The 20,995-nt window shown below is 47.3% G+C and overlaps 1 protein-coding gene across 1 annotated transcript in view; it reads right to left on the reverse strand.

The window, feature by feature from the left end:
* The window catches only part of LOC141054879 (SCO-spondin-like), a 463,576-nt gene that overhangs the window by 192,447 nt on the left and 250,134 nt on the right, over positions 1-20,995 (reverse strand). The window contains exons 56-65 of the mRNA XM_073551763.1: positions 8,931-9,980; positions 5,649-5,807; positions 5,397-5,567; positions 4,684-4,848; positions 4,335-4,514; positions 4,119-4,241; positions 3,908-4,037; positions 3,636-3,761; positions 3,436-3,527; positions 1,207-1,380 (exon numbers count right to left, since the gene is read on the reverse strand). Coding sequence (XP_073407864.1) covers positions 1,207-1,380; positions 3,436-3,527; positions 3,636-3,761; positions 3,908-4,037; positions 4,119-4,241; positions 4,335-4,514; positions 4,684-4,848; positions 5,397-5,567; positions 5,649-5,807; positions 8,931-9,980 — 2,370 coding nt within the window. The remainder of the gene's footprint in view (positions 1-1,206; positions 1,381-3,435; positions 3,528-3,635; positions 3,762-3,907; positions 4,038-4,118; positions 4,242-4,334; positions 4,515-4,683; positions 4,849-5,396; positions 5,568-5,648; positions 5,808-8,930; positions 9,981-20,995) is intronic.

Here is a 20,995-nt window from a genome sequence, read left to right on the forward strand (position 1 = left end):
AATGTAAATTGTTCTTTTATTCTATAAACATCTGACGACATGTCTCCGAATCTCCAAGCAACAAATTTTGTATTTATTCTCAGAAAATGAGAAATGGTCAAAATAAAAAAATGCAGAGAGCTTGTAGACCTCAAATAATGGTAAGAAAACAAGTTCATAATTATTCAGAAGAGTTCAGAGATCAATATTCTGTGGGATCCCCATGATTGTTACTCCCAGCTTTCCTGCGTCTCGGCTTCTTTCCACCAGTCTCTCACACGGCTTTGGGTGACCTTATGCCGCTCCTGGTACACACATGTCAGCAGTTCTTCTTTGTTTGATGGCTTGTGACTCTCCATCTTCCTCTTGATTACGTTCCAGAGGTTCTCAGTGGGGTTCAGGTCTGGAGATCGGGCGGCCATGGCAGGGGTGGGATGTGGTGGTCTCTTAATCTTTGCCAGAGCTGTATATACACAGGGCTGTGCAAAAGTCTTTGGCAGGGGTGGAATAAATGCTACACAGGAAGAAGCTTCATACATAGAAGGGTTAACAGTTACAGGAGGTGAGGAGACAGAAGATCCGCAGACCTCACACACAGGAGATCGGGGTCTCCAAGATGTCTAGAGCAACCTCCTGCCAAGACCCTCCATAATCAGTGTACAAGTGAGAGAAGAAGGGATGGAGGTGACGGGCAGTCACCAGACACTGATGATGGAGGTGACGGGCGGTCACCAGACACTGATGATGGAGGTGACGGGCGGTCACCAGACACTGATGATGGAGGTAACGGGCGGTCACCAGACACTGATGATGGAGGTGACGGGCGGTCACCAGACACTGATGATGGAGGTGACGGGCGGTCACCAGATACTGATGATGGAGGTGACGGGCGGTCACCAGGTACTGATGATGGAGGTGACGGGCGGTCACCAGGTACTGATGATGGAGGTGACGGGCGGTCACCAGACACTGATGATGGAGGTGACGGGCGGTCACCAGATACTGATGATGGAGGTGATTGCAGGCACCAGATGCTGATGGAATTCACATTTCTTTTTTCTCCTGTGTATTGATACCAATAATCCCTTCTGTGTGTGAAGCTTCTGACTGCTCTGCACGGTATATGAGGGTGATCAGGAGGGTCAGCACAGGGTGTATTTGTACGCTGTAGTGATGTACACACAGTATATAGCGTATACATGGTATATTACATAAATGGTTACTGACCGGGGCAGGGGGATGTGTCGCACGCCTCCTCCTGCACGGACTCTCCTATGCAGAGTGGCGCTGAGCCGTTACAGTGTCGGAACCTTCTCCGCAGCCCGGTATCTTCCACATTATGAAAACAGGTCCTGGAGCACGAGGCCCACGCCGTCCACTCACTCCACAGCAAATCCATCTCTGCCATACAGGAAACATGAAAGTATAACATACAGGGGCATCAGAGGTGTCAGTGTAATGTGCAGGTGTGTTACAAGCGTCAGTGTAATGTGCAGGTGTGTTACAAGCGTCAGTGTAATGTGCGGGTGTGTTACAAGCGTCAGTGTAATGTGCGGGTGTGTTACAAGCGTCAGTGTAATGTACGGGTGTGTTACGGGTGTCAGTGTAATGTGCGGGTGTGTTACAAGCGTCAGTGTAATGTACGGGTGTGTTACGGGTGTCAGTGTAATGTGCGGGTGTGTTACAAGCGTCAGTGTAATGTACGGGTGTGTTACGGGTGTCAGTGTAATGTGCGGGTGAGTTACAAGCGTCAGTGTAATGTACGGGTGTGTTACGGGTGTCAGTGTAATGTGCGGGTGTGTTACAAGCGTCAGTGTAATGTACGGGTGTGTTACGGGTGTCAGTGTAATGTGCAGGTGAGTTACAAGCGTCAGTGTAATGTACGGGTGTGTTACGGGTGTCAGTGTAATGTGCGGGTGTGTTACAAGCGTCAGTGTAATGTACGGGTGTGTTACGGGTGTCAGTGTAATGTGCGGGTGTGTTACGGGTGTCAGTGTAATGTGCGGGTGTGTTACGGGTGTTAGTGTAATGTGCGGGTGTGTTACGGGTGTCAGTGTAATGTGCGGGTGTGTTACGGGTGTCAGTGTAATGTGCGGGTGTGTTACGGGTGTCAGTGTAATGTGCGGGTGTGCTACAGGTGTCAGTGTAATGTGAGGGTGAGTTACAGGTGTCAGTGTAATGTACGGGTGTGTTACGGGTGTCAGTGTAATGTGCGGGTGTGTTACGGGTGTCAGTGCAATGTACGGGTGTGTTACGGGTGTCATTGTAATGTGCGGGTGTGTTACGGGTGTTAGTGTAATGTGCGGGTGTGTTACGGGTGTCAGTGCAATGTACGGGTGTGTTACGGGTGTCATTGTAATGTGCGGGTGTGTTACAGGTGTCAGTGTAATGTGAGGGTGAGTTACAGGTGTCAGTGTAATGTGAGGGTGAGTTACAGGTGTCAGTGTAATGTGAGGGTGAGTTACAGGTGGCAGTGTAATGTGAGGGTGTGTTACAGGCGTCAGTGTAATGTGCAGGTGTGTTACGGGTGTCAGTGTAATGTACGGGTGTGTTTCGGGTGTCAGTGTAATGTGCGGGTGTGTTACAGGCGTCAGTGTAATGTGCGGGTGTGCTACAGGTGTAATGTACGGGTGTGTTACAGGCGTCAGTGTAATGTGCAGGTGTGCTACAGGTGTCAGTGTAATGTACGGGTGTCAGTGTAATGTGCGGGTGTGTTACGGGTGTCAGTGTAATGTACGGGTGTGTTACAAGCGTCAGCATAATGTACGGGTGTTTTACAAGCGTCAGTGTAATGTGCGGGTGTGTTATGGGTGTCAATGTAATGTACGGGTGTCAGTGTAATGTACGGGTGTTTTACAAGCGTCAGTGTAATGTGCAGGTGTGTTACGAGTGTCAGTGTAATGTACGGGTGTGTTACAAGCGTCAATGTAATGTACGGGTGTGTTACAAGCGTCAATGTAATGTACGGGTGTGTTACAAGCGTCAGTGTAATGTTCGGGTCGTTACAAGCGTCAGTGTAATGTTTGGGAGTGTTACGGGCACCACTGTAATGTTCAGGGGTGATACAGGTGTCAGTGTAATGTACAAGGGCATTGCAGGCATGAGTGTAATGTACTGGTGTGTTACAAGCGTCAGTGTAATGTATGGGTGTGTTACAGGTGTCAGTGTAATGTGTGGGTGTGTTACAAGCGTCAGTGTAATGTACGGGTTGTTACAAGCGTCAGTGTAATGCTCAGGGGCATTAAAGGTGTCAGGGTATTGTATGAATCTTAGAGATCACACTGTGTTACAATGAGACCCCACCCCCGCTCACCACAAGTCAGAAGGACACACCCACCTCTATAAGGACCGCCTCTGCTTAAACCCTCATTATTATGTAGCCAGAGTTGGACGCAGTGTCACATCCTCCCTCCCTTTGAGGGTCTCACTAGTAGAATGTTTGGAGGACTATCTCACCATTGGTGCAGGGGGAGTAGCACTCTTGCACATCCCGGGTGTCCCCCTGGCATGGACTGCCACTGTTGGCGCTGGGTGGATTGGATGGAGACCTGGAGGAATTGAGACAATCATGTGCTGCTACCAGCCAAACCATCAATGATCCAGGACATTACCAGGAGGACATGGGGAGTGACCGGAGGAGGTCAACACACACTTACCTGAATCGTTCCTGGACTCCACTCCCACATGTCTGATCACATGGAGTCCACTGAGACCACGCGGACCAGCCACAGTCTACGGCGCAGGCCGAGCTGTCACATTTCACTTTCCCATCTTGACACTGACTGGAATTAGAAGAACAATGAGCAAAAGATGGCAGCATGCAAGAGATGAGAGATACTGCATAAATAAAAGGAAGGGACAGAGGAGGAAGTTTTCGGTATGGAAGGCGAGGTTTGGTATGTCCCGTGAGGTGATGACAGGCCCTCACCACACACTGCAGTCATCATGAATGGACGTCTGCCCGGGAAGCTGAGCTACAAGCTCCACATAACAACGACACTGACTGATGTTCACACAGCGACTGTCCTGGAGGTACAGACCCCGGGGGCAGCGACAACCTGTGAGGAGAACATGGTGTAGTCATACGGGAATTGTCAGATGACAATTACATGGCTGACAGTCCTGAAGCTGATGCCCACCTTCCATACAGTCACTGTCACAAAGGGTCTCGCCTTGCAGGCCACGGCAGGTCAGGGGGCACGGCTCCATTTGGTGGGATTCACAATCTCCAGAGTGAAGATAAATCATCTCAGGTCCACAATCTGTCATCGCAAAGCGCGTTGTATTGTCACTTATGGTCATCAGCTGGGAATCGGACTGCCTGCACCGCCCAGGGACATTCCCTACCTACCCACCTTCAGTGTCCCCACAGGGCTGTAAGCTACAGGACTCAGACTGCACAGGCTCCCCAATACAGGGGAGACCCCCATTTTTAGGAGGAGGGTCTTCACATTTTCTTCTTCTAGAACGGGTTCCCCCTTGACATTTCGCATCACACATGGACCACTCTGCCCATTGGGACCAAGCTCCGTTCACTGGTGGGGGGGACAAACATTCCCTATATGAGTACACCTGCGGTTATCATGGACATGAAATGTGCATTATAATCTATATGGAAGTGAATGAGAATGTGGGAAAATATTTCACCTGTGAAATCTCTCACAGCACCCCCAACCCATCATCGGTGTCTGCGACTCCCTTTACCTGGACAAGCCATCAAAAAGCAGCTTTTACTGTCAAACTGGGTCCCTGCACAATGTCCTCCTGGCAAACGCTCCCGTATCACATCTCTGCGGCGAAACATCACCCCAAGGCCACAGGACTGGCTGCAGTCACTCCATGATGTCCAGGAGGACAGGATACAATCCACTGTGAGAATGGGAGAAGACCTTAGAGTCAAGAAAGGCAATGCAATGGAGATTCTAGAAGAGGTCTGGGTCAATCCCTGGTCTAGAAGACCTAAAAGAAGACTTCTAGATAATGCTAAGGGTCTTTCAGAAGCCTGGGTCCGTCAGGTATTGATGAGTAGGATCATCGAGACTAGGGAAAAGACTCGACGTACGAATGACTCTGCTATCTGGGTCCAGGTTCTAATAGTGCCCATAATCTCCATGGTATCCAGATATTGAATACCATGATGGAACTAAATATCCACATCTATTGTCTGGCCATGTCTTCCTCAGACTCGTTCAGAGAAGGGGACATTCCAGATCTCACAACACAGTTACTTGTGATTGGAAGAAGTTCCTACAATCTATATAAACCCATATATTTTACAATTCCACATGGTTAGAGTAACAGACTGACACTACGATAGCAAACACCGTCCTGTGTATGAGAGATGTCTATTACTAGAATGTCTCTACTTCTACGATGTTCTACTAGTCAGATCAGTAGAGATAAGACCAGGCACCCACCACAGCCGTCCTCATCAGAGCCATCGGCACAGTCCTTCTGGAGGTCACATTGTCTCTCCATGGAGACACATTCACCTGAGCCACAGAGGAATTGTCTGGAGGAGCACATGATGGGTCCAGGGGTAGGAACGTACCATGATGGGGCAAGAGTAGAGACCATAGATGAGGACCCTAAAAGACAATAAGCAGAAATATCAGTACCGTCATTGAATCTAGGAAAAATGCTCTGAATGGGGGGGGAAAGTCACCCACCACAATGCCGCTCATCAGAACCGTCACCGCAGTTGTCACGTCCATCACACACCTCAGATCCATTGATGCAACCGAAAGCAGCACAAGCAAACTGACCCAAACTACAAAGAGTCCTGGGGGCTTCAGTGGACAGATCCACAAGTAAAGTACTGGTGGTCCCTACAATAAACATATGGATCAGTGACATAACAGTAGCGGGTCTACGGTGGAGGCCTTGTGAGGAGACAGCCACCAGTTATATCTTCTCCAGCATGTAGGGCACCAGAACATACACATCTAGATGATTCTTACGGTATCTAGAAAGACTGAGGAGCATCTTACTAATCAAGTATCAGACCTGAAGATTGATCATGTGCTATACCACAGTCACACATCAGCCGCTGTTCTGTTAGATGTGACTGGGGTAGTATTAGAGAGTCAGTTAGAGATGGGCGGCTCGCAGCAGCTCATTCACCAGAGGTTCTCAGCCTGGAGGGTCGCATCTTGGCACTGTCTGGTTGAAAACTGTTTATCCCCTAGAGATGGATTACAGCGTGGGACAGAACGATGGACAGGTATGGTATATTGTTGTTGCTTTATTTTTGGAATATTACACTAGGAACGAGGACTTTGGTGGAATTTCGGCGTTAGGTGAGTATAACTGTGGTTGGTATTTTTAAATTAAAAAGTAAAACTGTGTTTTGTTTTATTTCTAATAAAGGACTTTATTCTGGCTGTGTCTATATTTACCATGTGACTATAGGACTAGTAATAGATAGGTGTTTCATAGACATCTCTCCATTACTAAGCTGTGGGCTTGATGTCACCTGACAATACAAAGGTGACATCAACCTCACAAATATGAACCCCACTTTCCACCACTACAGGGCAAGTGGGAAGAGACGGCGCCTTTAAAATATGTGCCTTTTCTTGGGCAGCTGCGGGCTGCTATTTTTAGGCTGGGGGAGTCAATATCTATGGCCCCTTACCAGCAAGAGAATACCAGCCCCCCACTGTCAGCTTTAGCAAGGCTGGTTGTCAAAAATGGGTGGGCTGTTTTTTTTAAATTTATTTAAATAATTAAAGAAAACAGCATGGGGACCCCTCTATTCTTGATAACCAGCCTTGCTAACGATGACAGCAGCTGTCCGCAGCTGTCTATTTTGCCTGGCTGGTTATCAAAAATACAGGGGAACCCACAGTTTTTTTTAATTATAGTGCTTGAACCTCTAGGTTCAAGCAACATATTGCAATCCAATTTCTTATATTTTATTCTACTTCATCTTCTCCGCGTTTTCTGCAATTTATGCAGCCCGAACCTCTCGGCGCAGAGACCCCGTTCAGGCTGCGTTTCAAAGCCCTCGGTGGGGACAGGTGTGCTATGTATCTTTGGACTCGATACGATTTGTAGTTAAAAAAAAAAAAAAATCGCATTTTAAGCAAAAATTTTCCCATAGGAATTAATGGCGACATTTCCATGACCCCCAACTGACATGGATTGAAGCCACAGCGCAGGTGCAGTGACCTTACAAAGATGGCAGCTATGCAAATCCAGCTTCCACACATGACCCAAATTAGCCAATAGCCAAAGTGGTTACCAAGTTGTCAGAGGCTTGGGGCAGGTTGTCAGAGGCTGGAAGAGCCTAGGGCAGGTTGTCAGAGGCTGGAAGTGCCTGGGGGCAGGTTGTCAGAGGCTGGGGGCAGGTTGTCAGAGGCTGGAAGTGCCTGGGGGCAGGTTGTCAGTGCCTGGGGGCAGGTTGTCAGTGCCTGGGGGCAGGTTGTCAGAGGCTGGAAGTGCCTGGGGGCAGGTTGTCAGTGCCTGGGGGCAGGTTGTCAGAGGCTGGAAGTGCCTGGGGGCAGGTTGTCAGTGCCTGGGGACAGGTTGTCAGAGGCTGGAAGAGCCTAGGGCAGGTTGTCAGAGGCTGGAAGTGCCTGGGGGCAGGTTGTCAGAGGCTGGAAGTGCCTGGGGGCAGGTTGTCAGAGGCGATCTGTGAAGAAAAGGTCACTCTGACCCCGGTTTTCGGGGTATTTTGGCATCGCAGTGCAATTTTCATGTGTGCAGTAGCATCAGCTAAGTACTCCTCAGATTTTCCCGCAAAAAACGCATGCGGTTTTTGCAGGAAAATCTGAGGAATCCTTAGCTGATGCTACTGCACACATTAATATTCGACTGTGACAAAAAAATACCCCGAAAAACAGGGTCTGAGTGACTTTTTCGTCACAGATTTAATTTTAAGTGTGTGCATTAGGATCAGGGCACCCCCCAAAGGCTGACTGTGTAAAAAAATGACTTAAAAACAGCCCCAAATCATTAGAACGGGGATGTGTAATGCATTCATATTCTAACTTTACTTTCTTACAGTCGACACCTGATACACTGCTGTAAAGCCGGCAGCGCTGTTCAAGCACCAGGTATTTCCTTCAGGAAATGCCCATCTTGTTATTTATTTACAACACATGCGACGGCTGATTAATACTCCCATTAGCCGCTCCTGCTCTCACCGTTATTAGCGGCAGCAGGCGTAGGCTGATGGGAGCAGTAGTCCCATCAGCTAACACCAGTAACCGGAGGTAAACTTTTTACCTCTGATCACAGATCACAGCTGCGGGATCTCGCTGTCATGTGACAGCATGGGAACTATGGCTGTCAGACTGGTGGTATTGATTTTACCACCGATAAGAAGCAGTGTTTGCATGACAGCCAACAAACCCCCGGTGCTTGGGGGACTGAACCCGAACAGTAACAAGGACTTTCCAGTTAAGTCCATGCCCGAACGATACAAACACTGAACTTTATTTTTCAGGTTCGCCCACTGTCACCCACTGATCCAGAAAAGGTGGCCTTCCAAAACACTGATGAATTAAATGTTTTCCATGCTCCTATGGATTGGACATTTACCCCCTTGCCTTTGGATTGGACATTTCCCCTGCTCCAATAGATTGGACATTTCCCCCACTCCAATGGAATGGACATTTACCCCCTCGCCTTTGGATTGGATATTTACCCCCTCGCCTTTGCATTGGACATTTCCCTCCGCTCCTTTGTATTGGACATTTCCCCCACCCTACTATTAATTGAATGTTTCCCCTGTTCTCATGGATTGGACACTTCTCCCGACGCTCCTGTAGAATGGACACATTCCCCCACTTGAATGTATTACGTATTTCCCAGGACCTATGAATTGGACACTTCCTGGGTCCTATGGATTTTGTAAGGTCTACCACAAACATTCAGGCTTTGCACAGTTGTCATACAGTCTAGATCCTCTAGAACAATAACCTAGAACATAAACTCATACAAACCTTCATATGTATGCATGATATGATGTCCTTCACGATCCCCTGGTCTAATGTGCCCCTCCTCTTTGCTCCCTTCTGGTGGAACCTTGATGGGCTCCTTCCAAACAACCACTGTACCAGAGCCAGGCTTCAAGCTAGAATGAGGTCCATCCGGTACAACAAAGACATTGGGCCTCAGACCTACATCTCCTGGACCCCTAGAGGCCGTTCTCAGTGTAGGGGTAAGGGTACTCTGGGACACCACTTTTGGAAATGACATGGGGGAAGTGGTTGGAGCTAACAGGTCATATGGAGAGGACCAGGTATGACTTGGGATCCTGGCTGAAGGTTCTTTTGTGTTTGGACCGCCAGGCCTACCCTGCATGTGTCCTGGAACACTCTCCACTGATGGACCAGTGTGGTCAGTCCGTACCCCGAATGGAGATGTAAAGCTCTCACCACCAGGTGATGTGGCGCGATGTAAAACATCTTCACCTGGTCCAGGAGCTTTCGTGAGAAAAGGCCTCATTCCAGTCGCTCCTGGTATTATAACCCCCTGTGGGGAACTTTCATCTACATTGGTGTCCAATGTCCATATGTCCTTACCAGCAGATGGTGTGGCCAGCCCAGGAATGCCAGTCTGATAATCAACAGGGTGAAGGCCAGGACCTCCGGATATATCCCATCTTGTGTATGTGACTGCAGCCATCAGAGGAGCACTGCTTGATGTATCTGTAGTCACTGTCGGTGAAGGAACAGTCCCGACAGGTCCTAATGAAACAGGCGACACCAGGGAAGGTGTTGGGCTCCTGGAGGCAGTCTCCACTGTCTGCTCAGTTCTTTCTGGGACTCTGACTCCAGATTTTCCACTGACAGGACTCTCTTCCTGGAGGTTGGGTGGAGGGGTAACTGCTGTTGTCTGCTGCCCGGAGCTTGCACTGAATATAACTGGACTTCCAGTTGGCAGCGAGTGGTGATGAATTCCAGGTTCTCCAATATATTTCGGGAGTAGAGAGCCTGATGGCTGCTGACTCCAGGGAGAAGGGGACAGGTCCGCAGGTGTAGTGGGTAATCCTGTGGAAGAAGAGGACATGAGAACATGGGGGCGAGGATAAGGATAGCATTCCCTCCCGTAACCACAAAACCAGCCCGGTCCGGAGTCTACGGAAGAATCCCCAATGTTCCCCACAGCTCTATAACATCACTAGGAGGCAGGAAATAATATTCTGAATAAGGGGAGGCATTAGGGGTGCAGCGACATGAGCCACCCTGACAAGGGGGGTTCCACAGAACACCTGCCCCACCATCAATCCTACTAGTATGTAGACATTGTATAACGCTATATTTAAATCATTGTAAATGGAGGTATGCTCTGGTCACAGTATGGCGGTATTCTATAGACATTGTATAATGTTATCACTATATCACTATGTCTGGTCACTGTATGGCGGTATTATTATATAGACATTATATAACGTTATCACTACATCACTATGTCTGGTCACTGTATGGCGGTATTACTATATAGACATTATATAGTGTTATCACTACATCACTATGTCTGGTCACTGTATGGCGGTATTACTATATAGACATTATATAGTGTTATCATTACATCACTATGTCTGGTCACTGTATGGCAGTATTATTACATAGACATTATATAGTGTTATCACTAGATCACTATGTCTGGTCACTATATAGCGGTATTATTAGGCTATGCAGCCCTCATCTCTGCTAAACAGACCTATTTGACAAACCTTGTATCTTCATTATCCTACAACCCAAAACAACTGTTCAGCACATTTAACTCTCTCCTCCGCCCACCACTGCCACCTCCAATTCCCCTTATCTCTGCCGAGCACTTTGCCACCTACTTCAAAAATAAGATCAACCAAACAAGACAAACCTTTACTGTTCCACCACCCCAACCACTCCACATACCAAGCCTCTGCCCTACCCTAATAACCTCCCTCTCCAACATCACTGAAGGAGAGCTTACTCATCTCCTTTCCAAATCACACCTCACCACTTGTGCACTTCACCCCATCCTCACTAACACGCTCATCCCAGCCCTAACCCATCTCTTCAAGCTATCGCTATCTTCTAGTACCTTCCCCTCTGCCTTCAAACATGCCACCATAACATCCATCCTCAAAAAATCAAACCTTGACCCATCTGCTATGCCCAGCTATCGCCCCATATCACTGCTCCCGCTCGCTTCCAAACTCCTTGAGCAGCACGTCCATGCTCAACTTTCCTCCCACCTCTCATCTAGCTCCCTCCTTGACATCCTGCAATCTGGCTTCCACCCCCACCACTGCACCGAAACTGCCCTGACCAAAATTACTAATGACTTACAGCCAAAGCTAACAGACAGTTCTCCATCCTCCTCCTTCTTGACCTGTCCTCTGCCTTCGACACAGTTGACCACTGCTTACTGCTACAGATTCTCTTTTCCCTTGGCATCAAAGACCTTGCCCTGTCTGGATTTCCTCATACCTTTCTGACCGCACATTCAGCGTTTCCCACTCCCACACTACCTCCTCATCCCGCCCCCTCTCTGTTGGAGTCCCCCAAGGCTCTGTCTTGGGGCCCCTACATTTTTTCCATCTATACTCTTGGCCTAGGACAACTCATAAAGTCCCATGGCTTCCAGTACCACCAGTATGCAGAGTGACACTCAGATCTACCTCTCTGGCCCAGATGTCACCTATCTGCTGTACAGAATCCTAGAGTGTCCATCAGCCATATCCTCCTTTTTCACTTCTCGCTTCCTAAAACTCAATGTAGACAAAACTGAACTCATTATCTTTCCTCCATATCACGTATCTTCCCTACCCGATCTATTATGGTAAACGGCATCACGCTCTCTCCCGCACCTGAAATCTGCTGTCTCGGAGTAACTCTCGACTCTGCCCTGTCCTTCAAGCCACACGTCCAAACTCTTGCCACTTCCTGTCGCCTCCAACTCAAAAATATTTCCAGAATCCGTCCCTTCCTCAGCCCTCAATCTACTAAAACTCTTGTACATGCCCTCATTATCTCCCACCTTGACTACTGCAACACTCTCCTCTGTGGCCTCCCTGCTAACTCTCTTGCACCACTCCATTCTGTCCTCATCTCTGCTGCCCGACTAATCCACCTCTCTCCTCGCTACTCCCCCGTCTCTCCCCTCTGCAAATCCCACCATTGGCTCCCAATTCCCCAACGCATCCAGTTCAAACTACTAACACTGACCTACCATGCCATCCACAACCTGTCCCCTCCCTATATCTCTGAACTAATCTCCCAATATCTTCCCTCACGTAATCTTCGATCCTCCCAAGACCTCCTACTCTCCTCCACACCTATTCGTTCCTCACACAACCTTCTCCAAGATTTCTCCCGAATATCCCGTATCCTCTGGAATACCACGCCTCAACACGTCCGATTATCCACCACCCTCGGATCCTTCAAACGGAACCTGAAAACCCATCTTTTCAGGAAAGCTTACAGCCCGCAATAACCATTCTGCCACCTCACCACCGCCTGAGCTGCCGCCTCATCGCCACCAGAGCTGCTGCACCCCCGACCTTCTGTCTCTTCCCCACTATCCCGTAGAATGTAAGTCCACAAGGACAGGGTCCTCTCCCCTCTGTACCAGTCTGTCATTGTAAATCTGTTTACTGTTAACGATATCTATAACGTTGCATGTAACCCCCCTTCCCATGTACAGCACCATGGAATTAATGGCGCTATATAAATAATAATAATAATAATAATAATAATAATGTGCACACAATTTGTTTTTCACGCTTTTTCGTGGCTTTTTTACATGTGTAATTGGTCCAAAAACTCATTGGAATACTTATTTAATTATCTTGCATGACAATCCTGAATTGCTGCGCACATGATCAGTAAATTTTCGTCCATATTTGCAGCGTTTTATTTTCTGCAGCATGTCAATTCTTTTGCCTTTCTGCAGTGATTTTGTCTCATTGACTTCAACTGAGTCAGTCAAATCTGCAGCAAAAATGCAGGTGTAAAAAGGTTTGTGCCTTCGCTGCGTATTTACTGCTTATTTGCTGCAGATTTGCTGCCAAAAACGCTGAGAATTGTCAAAGGAAATGATGTCAGAAGGAGGAACAGCGTGTGAGCGGAGAATGTGTGTGTGAGCGGAGAATGTGTGTGTGAGCGGAGAATGTGTGTGTGTGAGGGGAGAATGTGTGTGTGTGAGGGGAGAATGTGTGTGTGTGAGGGGAGAATGTGTGTGTGTGAGGGGAGAATGTGTGTGTGTGAGGGGAGAATGTGTGTGTGTGAGGGGAGAATGTGTGTGTGTGAGGGGAGAATGTGTGTGTGTGAGGGGAGAATGTGTGTGTGTGAGCGGAGAATGTGTGTGTGTGAGGGGAGAATGTGTGTGTGAGCGGAGAATGTGTGTGTGTGAGGGGAGAATGTGTGTGTGTGAGGGGAGAATGTGTGTGTGTGAGCGGAGAATGTGTGTGTGTGAGGGGAGAATGTGTGTGTGTGAGGGGAGAATGTGTGTGTGTGAGGGGAGAATGTGTGTGTGTGAGGGGAGAATGTGTGTGTGTGAGGGGAGAATGTGTGTGTGTGAGGGGAGAATGTGTGTGTGTGAGCGGAGAATGTGTGTGTGAGGGGAGAATGTGTGTGTGTGAGCGGAGAATGTGTGTGTGTGAGCGGAGAATGTGTGTGTGAGCGGAGAATGTGTGTGTGTGAGCGGAGAATGTGTGTGTGTGAGGGGAGAATGTGTGTGTGTGAGCGGAGAATGTGTGTGTGTGAGCGGAGAATGTGTGTGTGAGGGGAGAATGTGTGTGTGTGAGGGGAGAATGTGTGTGTGTGAGGGGTGAATGTGTGTGTGTGAGCGGAGAATGTGTGTGCGTGAGCGGAGAATGTGTGTGTGAGGGGAGAATGTGTGTGTGTGAGGGGAGAATGTGTGTGTGTGAGGGGAGAATGTGTGTGTGAGGGGAGAATGTGTGTGTGTGAGCGGAGAATGTGTGTGTGTGAGGGGAGAATGTGTGTGTGTGAGGGGAGAATGTGTGTGTGTGAGGGGAGAATGTGTGTGTGTGAGGGGTGAATGTGTGTGTGAGGGGAGAATGTGTGTGTGTGAGCGGAGAATGTGTGTGCGTGAGCGGAGAATGTGTGTGCGTGAGCGGAGAATGTGTGTGCGTGAGCGGAGAATGTGTGTGCGTGAGCGGAGAATGTGTGTGCGTGAGCGGTGAATGTGTGTGCGTGAGCAGAGAATGTGTGTGCGTGAGCGGAGAATGTGTGTGCGTGAGCGGAGAATGTGTGTGCGTGAGCGGAGAATATGTGTGTGTGAGGGGAGAATATGTGTGTGTGAGGGGAGAATATGTGTGTGTGAGGGGACAATATGTGTGTGTGAGGGGAGAATATGTCTGTGTGAGCGGAGAATGTGTGTGTGTGAGCGGAGAATGTGTGTGTGTGAGCGGAGAATGTGTGTGTGTAAGCGGAGAATGTGTGTGTGTGAGCGGAGAATATGTGTGTGTGAGGGGAGAATGTGTGTGTGTGTGAGCGGAGAATGTGTGTGTGTGAGCGGAGAATGTGTGTGTGTGAGCGGAGAATGTGTGTGTGTGAGCGGAGAATGTGTGTGTGTGAGCGGAGAATGTGTGTGTGTGTGTGTGTGTGAGGGGAGAATGTGTGTGTGTGTGTGAGCGGGGAATGTGTGTGTGAGCGGAGAATATGTGTGTGAGCGGAGAATATGTGTGTGTGAGCGGAGAACATGTGTGTGTGAGCGGAGAACATGTGTGTGTGAGCGGAGAACGTGTGTATGAGCGGAGAATGTGTGTGTGAGCGGAGAATGTGTGTGTGAGTGGGGAATGTGTGTGTGTGAGCGGAGAATATGTGTGTGTGAGCGGAGAACATGTGTGTGTGAGCGGAAAACGTGTGTGTGAGCGGAGAATGTGTGTATGAGCGGAGAATGTGTGTGTGTGAGCGGAGAATGTGTGTGTGTGAGCGGAGAATATGTGTGTGTGAGCGGAGAACGTGTGTGTGAGCGGAGAATGTGTGTGTGAGCGGAGAATGTGTGTGTGAGTGGAGAATGTGTGTTATGAATGAGTCACCGAGGAGGAAAAAACAAAAAGCAAGCTAAGCCCAGAAAACCGGAGAGGTTGGTAACTAGCGGATTGCAGACTCCTGATCCTATACACACAACTAGCAGTAGCCGTGGAGCGTGCCTACGGTGGTCCTAGACGCCTCGTCACGGCCAGAGAACTAAATAAGCCTAAAGAAAGAAAGGGAAAATCTAAACTGCCCCAGAGCAGACCCCAAAGCAATAGACAGCCCCCAACATGTATTGTCGGTGAAAAAAGATGAAAACACAAACACAGATAGAAAGATAGGCTGAGCAAACGATGGGGCCCTCGCTAACTAAATAGGACAGGAAAGAAAAGCTGCTGTCTGCAATCACGCAAAAACCCTGCCAAAAAATGTCCAGCACGTCTGATAGAAAAAGGCCCTGAAGATGCTAGACTTCAATTCCCTATATCAGCACTCAGGTATATTCTGAAGACAGAGCAAAAGAGATCAACTGATCAGAGACAAAATGGGGATTCAGCCCAGTCTCAGCCAGGGCTGGCTGAACACAAAAACTAAGTAACCAGACGAAAACTCATATGAACAATAGCAGAGAAAACTTAGCTTTAAGAAGGCAGGAACCAAACTGGAAACCAGAAGCCACAGTCAGGAGAAATCACCAGCAAGAAACTAGGGAGTCGGCTGCCTTAAATCCAATCAGAAATTCCTGATGTCCAATCACAGTCCTCTTCCCAGGTGGCCGGTCTCTGCCATTTAGATCAGCTTCATTACCTCCCTTCACCAACAGAGGGAGTCCAGATAGAGAACTCACTACTCCTCTGTCAGCACAGCCAGCTCCATAACCCTCACCAGAAGCCAGAGGCAAACCCGAAAATGAGCTCACAACAGTACCCCCCCGTGAGAAGGGGTCACCGAACCCTCATCCACGCCACCGGGCCGATCAGGATGGGCCCGATGAAAAGCACGAACCAATCTATCGGCATGAATATCAGAGGCAGAGACCCAAGAATTGTCCTCCTGGCCATAACCCTTCCACTTGACCAAATACTGGAGTCTCCGTCTAGCCAGACAAGAATCCAGTATTTTCTCTACCTCATATTCCACATTACCTTTAACCAATACAGGGTCAGGAGGTGCCACCACAGGAACTACTGGCTCAACATATCTATTTAACAGCGACTTATGAAACACGTTATGGATCTTAAACGTAACAGGAAGAGCCAATCGAAAAGAAACCGGATTAAGAATCTCCAACATCTTGTAAGGTCCAATAAATCTTGGCTTGAACTTTGGAGAAGCCACCTTCATAGAGATATTCTTTGATGACAACCAAACCATATCACCCACTTTAAACCGGGGACCAATGGTCCTATGCCGGATAGAAAACCGCTGGGCCTTTTCCTGGGAGAGAGACAACTTATCCACTACTTGGTCCCAAATCTGCTGCATTTTCTCTACCACAGTGTCAACACCTGGGCAGGCTGAAGATTCCACTTGCCCTGAAGAAAATCGAGGATGAAACCCAAAGTTACAGAAAAAGGGGGACATCAAGGTGGCAGAACTAGCTCTATTATTTAAAGCGAATTCGGCCAAGGGCAAAAATGAAACCCAATCATCCTGATCAGCAGATATAAAACATCTCAAATAGGACTCCAAAGTCTGGTTTCTTCTCTCCGTCTGCCCATTGGTCTGAGTGTGAAACGCAGAGGAGAAGGACAACTGAATTCCCAGCTTGGAACAGAAGGCTTTCCAGAATCTGGAAACAAACTGAGCTCCTCTGTCCGATACAATGTTCTCAGGAATCCCATGCAACCGAACCACCTGTTGTAAAAACAAGGGTACCAACTCTGAGGAAGATGGCAACTTTGGGAGTGGTTCAAGATGGACCATCTTAGAGAATCTATCACAAATCACCCAGATAACAGTCATTCTCTGAAAGACAGGAAGATCAGAAATAAAATCCATTGAAATATGGGTCTATGGCCTCATGGGCACCGGCAAGGGCATCAACAACCCACTAGAGCGAGAACAGGGTTTACACTGGGAACAAGTCCCACAGGACTGCACAAAATTCCTGACATCACGAGATAAGGCAGGCCACCAAAAAGACCGACTCACCAAATCTCTGGTACCAAAAATACCTGGATGACCAGCCAATGCGGAGCAATGAACTTCAGACATCACTCTCTTCCTCCACTGGTCAGGAACATACAATTTTCCCATAGGACAACGCTCAGGTTTGTCCTCCTGGAATTCTTCCAGAGCACGTCTCAAATCGGGCGAGATGGCAGAAAGAACTACCCCCTAACCTAGGATGGTAGTAGGCTTGATAACAATAGGAGAATCAGCAAAGAAACTCCTAGAAAGGGCGTCTGCCTTAACATTCTTAGAAAGGAGACCACAAAATCAAAACGAGTAAACAACAAGGCCCACCTAGCCTGTCTAGGATTCAAGCGTTTGGCCGACTCAAGGTAAATCAAATTCTGGTGGTCAGTGAGGACCATAACTTGATGTCTAGCTCCCTCCAACCAATGTCTCCACTCCTCAAATGCCCATTTCATGGCTAACAATTCCCGATTCCCCACATCATAATTGCGTTCAGATGGGGAGAACTTTCTGGAAAAGAAGGCACAGGGATTCATTTTAGACGTCACCGGATCTTTTTGGGACAAAACAGCTCCTGCACCAATCTCTGAAGCGTCTACCTCCACCTGAAAAGGAAGTGAGACATCAGGTTGCCGCAAAAGCGGAGCAGAAGTGAACCTCCGCTTCAGCTCCTGAAAGGCCGAAACAGCCTCTGAAGACCAATTCAGCACATCAGCACCCTTCTTAGTTAAATCAGTCAGTGGTTTAGCAATACCAGAAAAATTAGCTATAAATTTACGATAAAAATTTGCAAAACCCAAAAACTTCTGGAGAGCCTTCAAAGAAGTAGGTTGAACCCAATCATAAATGGCCTGTACCTTGGCCGGGTCCATTTCAGTAGTTGACGGAGACAAAATAAATCCCAAAAATGAAATCCTCTGTACACCAAAAAGGCACTTCGATCCCTTAACATACAAGGAATTCACTCTCAAAATCCGGAACACAGTCCGAACATGTTCCACATGAGAAACCCAATCCCTGGAAAAGATCAAAATATCATCCAGATAGATGATCAAAAACTTATCCACAAAGTCCCGGAAAATATCATTCATGAAGGATTGGAAGACAGAAGGGGCATTAGTGAGCCCAAAAGGCATCACCAGGTACTCAAAATGTCCCTCCGGAGTATTAAACGCCGTCTTCCATTCATCCCCATGCTTGATGCGAATAAGATTATACGCCCCCCTGAGGTCAAGCTTAGTAAACCAGCAAGCACCTTTAACTCTGGAGAATAGATCAGAAATCAGGGGTAACGGGTACTGATATTTAACCGTAATTTTGTTGAGGGAACGATAATCAATACAAGGCCTTAATGAACCATCTTTCTTGGCCACGAAAAAAAACCCCAGCATCTAAGGGTGAAGAGGATGGTCTAATATGACCCTTCTCCAACGACTCCTTAATATTGGATCGCATAGCCTCGTGTTCGGGTACAGATAAATTGAAAAGTCGACCCTTGGGAAATTTACACCCAGGGCTCAGCTCAATTACACAGTCATAACTCCTATGAGGAGGCAAAGACGCAGACTTACTCTCACTAAATACATCATAAAAATCCGCCAAATAGTCAGGAACATCATGCGACTGGGGAGAGGTGGAGAAAACAGGAGTGTCACTAAGGGCACACCGACAACCCCAACTCACCACAGACACAGATTTCCAATCCAAAACCGGATTATGGATTTACAACCAGGGAAAACCCAGAACAATGGTATCATGTAAATTATGCAACACCAAAAATCTGCAATTTTCTTGGTGGTCTGGGGCGACCCGCATTACCACCTGGGTCCAAAACTGAGGTTTATTCTTTGCCAAAGGAGTAGCATCAATACCCCTCAAAGTGATAGGCGTCCACAGAGGTGTCATCGGAAATCCACAACGTTTAGCAAAATCGAAGTCCATTAGGTTTAGGGCTGCTCCCGAATCCACAAAAGACTTCGCGGAAAATGTGGATAAGGAGCAGATCAGAGTAATTGCCTAAAGAAACTTACAGTCATATGTTAAAGCTTGGGCACCCCTATTAATGTTAACCTTTTTTCTTTATAACAATTTTGGTTTTTGCAACAGCTATTTCAGTTTCATATATCTAATAACTGATGGACTCAGTTATATTTCTGGATTCAAATAAGGTTTATTGTACTAACAGAAAATGTGCAACCTGCATTTAAACAAAATTTGACCAGTGCCAAAGTATGGGCACCTCAACATAAAAGTGACATTAATATTTCGTAGATCCTCCTTTTGCAAAAATAACAGCCTCTAGTCGCTTCCTGTAGCTATTAATGAGTTCCTGGATCCTGGATGAAGGTATTTGTGACCATTCCTGTTTACAAAACAATTCCAGTTCAGTTAAGTTTGATGGTCGCCGAGCATGGACAGCCCGCTTCAAATCATCCCACAGATGTTCAATGATCTTCAGGTCTGGGGACTGGGATGGCCATTCCAGAACATTGTAATTGTTCCTCTGCATGAATGCCTGAGTAGATTTGGAGCGGTGTTTTGGATCATTGTCTTGCTGAAATATCCATCCCCTGCGTAACTTCAACTTCGCCACTGATTCTTGCACATTGTCAAGAATCTGCTGATACTGAGTTGAATCCATGCGACCCTCAACTTTAACAAGATTCCCGGTGCCGGCATTGGCCACACAGCCCCAAAGCATGATGGAACCTCCACCAAATTTTACTATGGGTAGAAAGTGTTTTTCTTGCAATGCGGTGTTTTTTAGCCTCCATGCATAACGCCTTTTTGTATGACCAAACAACTCAATCTTTGTTTCATCAGTCCACAGGACCTTCTTCCAAAATGTAACTGGCTTGTCCAAATGTGCTTTTGCATACCTCAGGCGACTCTGTTTTTGGCGTGCTTGCAGAAACGGCTTCTTTCGCATCACTCTCCCATATGGCTTCTCCTTGTGCAGAGTGCGCTGTATTGTTGACCGATGCACAGTGACACCATCTGCAGCAAGATGATGCTGCAGGTCTTTGGAGGTGGTCTGTGGATTGTCCTTGACTGTTCTCACCATTCTTCTTCTCTGCCTTTCTGATATTTTTCTTGGCCTGCCACTTCTGGGCTTAACAAGAACTGTACCTGTGTTCTTCCATTTCCTTACTATGTTCCTCACAGTGGAAACTGACAGGTTAAATCTCTGAGACAACTTTTTGTATCCTTCCCCTGAAAAGCTATGCTGAATAATCTTTGTTATCAGATCATTTGAGAGTTGTTTTGAGGAGCCCATGATGCCACTCTTCATAGGAGAATCAAATAGGAGAACTACTTGCAAGTGGCCACCTTAAATACCATTTCTCATGATTTGATACACCTGGCTATGAAGCTGAAGCTCAAAGCTCAATGAGGTTACAAAACCAATTTAGTGCTTCAGGAAGTCAGTAAACAGTAGTTAGGAGTATTCAAATCAAGAAAACGATAAGGGTGCTCATACTTTTGCACCGGTCAAATTTTGTTTAAATACAGATTTTCTGTTAGTACAATAAACCTCATTTGAATCCAGAACTATAACTGAGTCCATCAGTTATTAGATATATGAAACTGAAATAGCTGTTGCAAAAACCAAAATTGTTATAAAGAAAAAAGGTAACATTAATAGGGGTGCCCAAACTTTAACATATGACTGTAGGTTGTACACCACCCACAGCAAATGTGTGTGCAAAACGTTTCTCACGTTTAGGGCAGACAGAAATAACATGAGGCATCTCCACAGAAAAAACACAGCTTATTACGCCTTCTAAACTCCTGACGTTGCGCCCTAGACAAAACGCCATCACATTGTATAGGTTCAGACATTTGTTCAAAAGGTGGCAGCGCCTCCCATGTAGTTTTGTGTTCACGTAAACGCCGATCAACTTGAATGGCTAATGACATAGAATCATCAA

This window comes from Dendrobates tinctorius, unplaced genomic scaffold (assembly GCF_039654945.1).
Source record: "Dendrobates tinctorius isolate UK_male_01 unplaced genomic scaffold, ASM3965494v1 ptg000179l, whole genome shotgun sequence".
Taxonomy (NCBI): Eukaryota; Metazoa; Chordata; class Amphibia; order Anura; family Dendrobatidae; genus Dendrobates; species Dendrobates tinctorius.